Source organism: Myotis daubentonii, chromosome 10 (assembly GCF_963259705.1).
Source record: "Myotis daubentonii chromosome 10, mMyoDau2.1, whole genome shotgun sequence".
In the NCBI taxonomy this organism is placed as follows: domain Eukaryota; kingdom Metazoa; phylum Chordata; class Mammalia; order Chiroptera; family Vespertilionidae; genus Myotis; species Myotis daubentonii.
Window position 1 is genome coordinate 17205293 of NC_081849.1, and position 6626 is coordinate 17211918.

Consider the following 6626-nt stretch of genomic DNA (forward strand, 5'->3'; position numbering starts at 1 on the left):
TGGTCGATCTACTGGACCCCCAGCAACCGGACTGGCCCCTGGAGCCCGGGCTCAGCTCGCCCTGGGCGGGGCTAGGACTGCACCCTCCATCTTGCCCTGGGTCCTCCATTTTGGGGGCGGCCGCCATGTGCTCAGGAGAGTGCCTTCTTCCCGGAAGCCCAGGCCCCTGCTGGCCACGCCCAGGCCAATCAGCGGGGCCCACAGTCCCCTCTCCTGCCCTCACTCCACCCCCCTTTAAAACCCCCTGTCCCATCAGGCCTCTCTCTCTCTCTCTCTCGGCCACTGGAGCTTACCGTTGCATCGGTGAGTGTGGCAGGGGAGCCAAACCCGGGTTTGAAATTGATGACTCTTTGCTTTTGCATCGGACTGACTGGCTCCCTGGGGGTCTTGGGAACTTTGAAATCTGGGCACAACAGTATAACTTGCTTTTGATGTTCCTACCCTTCTGATGCCTTCTCTTCTCCAACACCTGGGCTGTTGACCTATTTTTCAAGAACCTGAACCATCTGAGCCTCCTGCTCCATCACCCTCCCCAGGACCATCACATCATTGGCTGGTTCTCCAAGGCAGCTTCCCATTGCGTTACACAGTCTTCTAGAATTGGTTGCCATCCTGCTCCCAATGCAAACCTCAGTAGCAACTTGACAATTCCCTCAAGGTGGCTTCTGTGCCTTCCTGGAAGAATGATGATAATTTTAGCTGAGAACTGAATTAGCAGAGACCACAGGACCCACCTGTCCTTTTTACCAGGGTAACTTCGATTTCAACAGTGTCACTGTTTTGTGATCTCACTCCAAAGAGTGACTGGTGATGTGACTTTTTGGCCAAGTAAGAAGGGAGTTAGAGTCATTGTTGTTATTGTTGGATTATTCTGGCAGCCTAGTGAGGGAGACTGGATAAGTGAGGCATAATGGAACACCGCATAGGCTCCTGAGCAAAACTAGCTTCTAATCTAAACAGTTGAAGTTCCTGGAAGTTTCTTTTGTGGTTCCCTCTTGCTTAGTACTTCATGTATGAGCTCCTCCAATAGGAAATCAATGTTTCCCACTTAATCTGCTCAAATTTAAGTCACACTGTTTTTATAGCACATGACTGCTTATTTCATTCTTGTCTCCAAACCTTTGACCTCAGTTTTCCCCCTTCTAGTCCTTCTCGATTAACTACAGATCTTTGGGAAACCTCATCTTCCTACTCCAGCCCATATGAAACACTTTATGTGACCTCTTGGTACATTTCTAGTTTATATTCATTTCTTGCTGTGTTAGCAAATATTTTCTTCCCTAGTGGAAACTGAACAATCAACCCCCATTATAATTCTTTTCAAAGTTGCAACTTTTCTGTTTTATTCATGGAAGGAATAAGATTGAGTCAATTTCTTTAAATGTATATGTATTCCTGATTAAGCATTCTAGATCGATTTGAAATTTATTACATGGTTACAATCCATTTCGGAAGTAATAGCAAATAGTATCAGTGCCACTGCACATGTAATCTGGGGGTTAGAGGCTGTGGATATTGGTGAGAACAGGTGGTAACACTCGAAGTACATTCAGAACCCAATTTTGTATATGATAACTTTCTTTAAAATGTTTAAACTAAAATACTATTTTTGAGACAAGAACAGGACACAGGAGCACACACTTTACAGATAACCTAGTCAAATGGTTGCTAAGAATACAAGCGATAAATTCAGAACTTGATTTTCTGTGTTTTGGAGTGGACTTCCAAAAAGCTCCAGATTCGGTCTCATATAAGTAGAAAAAATATTCCAATAGTTAAAGGATATATATAAATGAAAATATTTGAAAAGTTTATGAATTTTTCGGGACATTGCGTTATCTTGTCATTTAGTTAATTCAACAAATACGTAGGGAACACATATTGGCTATCTCTGCCTCTGTGTGAGGAGCTGGGTGATACGAACTACGGCAAACTCCCTAACACCACGGCGCACACAGTCTAGATATGGAGACCACCACACCAACCAGCACGCACAGCGTGACAGCTCCAGCTCCCAGGCAGCAGAAGGCGTGCAATATATCTCTGTTGTTTATCTTTCAATCAAGCAATTAAAAAAAAATCCTTCCCTGCCACCCATTGCCATTGAAAGTGCCTCCAAGCCGCTGTGCGCAGCAGGACAAGTTGATGGGACTTTGGGGAAGGGGCAGGGTCTGACTGGTCACACAGTCTGGGCCGGAGGTCACTTGCCGGCCAGCTGCCCTGAAGTAACAGGGTCTGGAACTCCTTCGGTGATTCGGAAAATGGAAACGGAGCGGGGCACGCCCGTGTCCTCGAACTTCCCCCACCACTTTCTGATCGGAGCCATTTAGCCTCTGCAGGGAGGACGGCAATGAACTGGAAAACATTTCCAGGAGTGAACCCCCCAAAGGTCAGTCTCTGGCTGTGCGCGACTGCGGGGGGTCTGGCCTCTTCTCTTGCAAAGGGATGAGGGAGTCCGAACGAGAAGATCTTGACTCCGCGAAGATTCTAAACCCCAGCGGGTCCCACCAACTTCAGCACCGGGCAGCCACTGCCGGGGCGGGGCGAGGGGTGTCGCCATGGGACTCGTTACCTTGGGACCCGGACCCTGAGCGACAGCCGCGCCCCTCCGCCCACCATCACGCGGAACCCCGGCCCGCGGCGAGTTCCCAGCCACCAGGCAAGGCGGTGCGCCCCCGCCCCCGCCCCCTCCCCCTCCCCCTCCCCCGCCTCCGCCCCCTCCCCCGCCTCCGCCCCCTCCCCCGCCTCCGCCTCGGTCCTGCGGCGGCGCGCACAGCTCGGTCCTGCGCGCACCCGCCACACCCGCCCCGCTGCGCTCCGAGCGCTCAGACCGCGGTCGCCGCAGCCGGAGAAGGAGAAGGAGACGGACTCCCGCCCGCCCGCCCGCCCGCTGGCCGACATGCGCCTCGGCTAGTGGCTCCCGTTCCCACGATCACCACCACGCGTTCTCTCTCTCTCTCTCTCTCTCTCTCTCTCTCTCTCTCTCTCTCTCTCTCTCACACAATTTCACATCAATCTACACATCTATATGCTGGAGGAGCAAACATTCCCTTCGCGTTCCCTCCCTCTGCGCCCCGAGAAGCTGAGCGGCCGCGTGGCGGGGGCCCCCGGATCGCCTGGAAATGCTCCTCCTCACGCGCGTCCTCGCTTTCATTCAGCTCCTCTGTGTCTGCCGCCTGGGTGAGTGATGAGACCTCGGTGGGGTTCCTTTCGGGGACCCTGGGGCACAGGTGGGGGTATTTCAGAGCGTTAGGTACTTGCCCTCGCCGCCGCCCCGTAGCGAGGAGGGAAAAGGGCCGGGGGCCGGGATGCCGCCGGGTGTCAGCGGCGGGGGGAGTGCGCCTCCCCACCTCTCACTCCGCACCTGCCCTCCGCCCGCGGGGTCCAGGCCCCCACCCGCGCAGGGGACACGCTGGGCGATCGCTGCCCCTGTCCTCGCCGCTTCCCTCCTCTTATTTTGCAAAGTGTAGAAAGAGCCTGTTCGTTCGCTACACATAAGATAAATGCAGCCATAAATATAACCGTGGTGCGGGGCTGCATGCTACATCGCGTTTTTGCTGTTAAGTTCATGCTACGGATATTATGGGCGTGAATGAAAAATACACGTGCCTGATGCGCATTACACACACACACACACACACACACACACACACACACACACACACACTCACACCACACACACACCCTTCTCTCCTCCCCCCCCCCCCCACACACACACAATGCCTGAAAGGTAGTAACAGGAACAAGCACCAACCTGACTTTTCAGTGTTTTATCATACTTTTAATTTAGTCACATTCAAGTCTGGGCAGTTACTTTTAAAAAAAAGTTTCAATCAAAATCTCTGTCAGCCTTCTGCCGCTGGTGCCAAAGCCAGAGGAGAGGAGAGCTGCCGATTGATCTGTTTATTCGTGGATTCATCTTTCATCCACTACCTTTTAGGTTCCAGTATTTCATACTGGAGTTGCACTCAGAAGGAGCCAGTCAGTTGCCATTTTCCAGAAGAATTGTAAGATTGGATTTTTTTGCATTTTATTAAAAAATGTCTTTTTTTTTCCTTTTGAAAGATTTGCTATTATGATGGACTATAATAGGTTTGGAGGCATGCACTTGAAAGTTGGAAAGCATACCTCCATTTATGGGTGCACATACTCTTTTTAGTTAGAGGATAATACTTTTTTCAATGTTTAGATTGTTCATATTAAAGTAAATATTAACCTACATTTTCAGCCAATAGATGGTGCTGTTCTTGGCACAGTCACATTTACAAGAAAAAATAATTTCCTATTCTAACTAGCTAGAATTGTACCGCAAACATGCTGATAACTGCCAACACCCCCTCCCCCCAGATACATGGTCATAATATAAGTCCCAAAAGCTTTATGGAAGTACTCAGGGGTGATGTGATGCTCACAGTGGCATTTAAGACTTGCAGGGGATTCTGGCCCTGGTTTTCTCTGGCATCATACAGTTGACTCTGGAGAGGGGAAGACATCTTTCCTAAGTGTTGTGGTCATCAGATACACACCTGTTGAATGTACATTTCCTCTGTCGATCTGTTTTAACAACAAAGCCAGATCCCCTTGGTACTTAGACCATTATTTAAAGTACATCTCACTGCAGTATAGAAATAACTGAGAGAATACTGCTTTGTATGCCTTCCAAACCGCATCCCCTGAGTATACTATGAATTTTTTTTTTAATTGAGGTATAATTCACATGGCATACAATTCATCTTTTTAAAGTGCACAATTCAGTAGTTTTGGGTGTTTTCACAAAGTTGTGCAACCATCACTGCTATCTAATTATAACATTTTCATCACCCCTCACATAAACTCCATTAACAGTCATTCCTCATTCTCTTGACCCCTGCCCTGGAAACTTCTAATGTACTTTTTCTTCTATAGATTTGCCTCTATGAGTATTTCATATAAATGGAGTTGTATAACATGTGGCCCTTGGTGGCTGGCTTCACTCACTTAGCATAATGTTTTCAAGATTCTTCCGTGCTGTAGCCTGTATCAGTACTTCATTCCTTTTTGTGGCTGAATGATATCCCATTCCAATAGGCCACATTTTGCAAATTCTTAATAAAACATAATTTGTAGCTTGTTGCTTTTGGTTATTTAGATTTTAGTTTATTGGATATTTTCTTTAATGCTTTGATGATGTTAGATTGTAAAGGATTTAATTGCTTAAGAGTAGCACATGTGTATGTGATGATATAGAATGTAAGCCTGTTTTAGGATTCAAATTGGGTGGGGTGTTTTTTGTGTGGATGTTTTTTTAGACTGGCAGTTGACTCCTTTATTATCCTTTCTCCATTTTAACTAAGTTGGCCTTTTACAGTGTTGCCTACAGGCTGACCTACGGGTCTTTACAACCTCAAATCTGATGAGTACCTTGATTCAGCCTCCACTTCAGTTATCTTTCCCTTAACATCTACTCTGGTACCTGTGGATGTGTTTGTTACTCATCTTCAGTGCCCCTGAAGCCAACAAGAGACCTCGCACTGGTAATAGATGCTCATCAGCCCTCTACCTGCTGAGGCCAGCAGCGCTTGGTGACAGCTCGGGGACAATTTGAATGTTAGGCTGCCATTCTTACCATTATCTGTAACAATTTGTAGAATTCACTAATGCTTTCATTATTAGCAATTAAGACTATCAAAATGACCTTATCGCTTTTGTCCAAAATTTTTTTTTCAAAATATGTTTTGAATGAACATATAGACCAATTGCATCTTTCAAATAACTTCAGAACACAAACAAAATATCATTAGACTATTTAGACTGAAACAATTTTTTTTTCCAAATTACTACCAGGGACTAAAGAGAAACGTTATGGTGGTTGTTGTTTTTTATTTGGGGGGCTGGGAGGGGTTGTTAAATATGTTGTGAGTTCATCTACTTGGACTATTCTGTTAAGATTGGCCTGTGGCCTGAACTGTTTTTGCTAACTAGCTAGATCACAGTTCTCAAACTTTAGTGTGCATCAGAATCACCAGAAAAACTTAAACACAGATTTCAGGGCCCATCCTGAAGAGTTTCTGATTCGGTATGGACGGGGTGGGGCTTGAGAATCCACATCTAACAGATTCCCAGGATATGCTGATGCTAGGTCCAGGTCCGCACTTGGACAACTTCTGAGCTAGTTTGACATGTAAATGTTAGCATAGTATCCAGATTATTAACAAGTTTTTACTGTGGATTTGATTTCTGATACCTGACTTAATATTATTTTTTAAAAATTACACGAGTAACACATTTAATGCTAGAGATTCTTAATAAGAGAGGCAGAACTTAAAGATGACTCTAAGATAATCCCCTAAGTGAATTTGGACCTTCTCTAAAATAATTGAGAGGTGTGCTCCTAGGTGGAGAACTAATGTGATGACTATATGACTCTAATTATTATTTAATCTTGACCCACTGAACAGGTAATGGGAAAAGCTGCGGTGGCTTTCCTGTAAGGAGGCTTAACTGTGAGTCAGAGAGGAGAGGTAACTGTTTTAAGAGCTTTTAAGGAATAGTTCCTTTGAACTAATGAGAATTCGGGATCTTTGAATTGAGTTATAGCCCTGCAAGGTACACAAAATGTAAATGTTTAAATATTATTGTTAAAGGGG

At 46.2% G+C, this 6626-nt stretch overlaps 1 protein-coding gene across 4 annotated transcripts in view; it reads left to right on the forward strand.

Annotated features, from left to right (window-relative positions):
- Positions 1-2819: 2819 nt before the first annotated feature.
- The window catches only part of PTPRZ1 (protein tyrosine phosphatase receptor type Z1), a 178420-nt gene continuing 174613 nt past the window's right edge, over positions 2820-6626 (forward strand). For 2 of the 4 annotated variants that reach the window (XM_059711665.1, XM_059711666.1), the window contains exon 1: positions 2820-3180. In XM_059711665.1, coding sequence (XP_059567648.1) covers positions 3123-3180 — 58 coding nt within the window. In that variant the 5' untranslated portion in view covers positions 2820-3122. The remainder of the gene's footprint in view (positions 3181-6626) is intronic. The other 2 variants (XM_059711668.1, XM_059711667.1) reach the window with 2 other exon arrangements.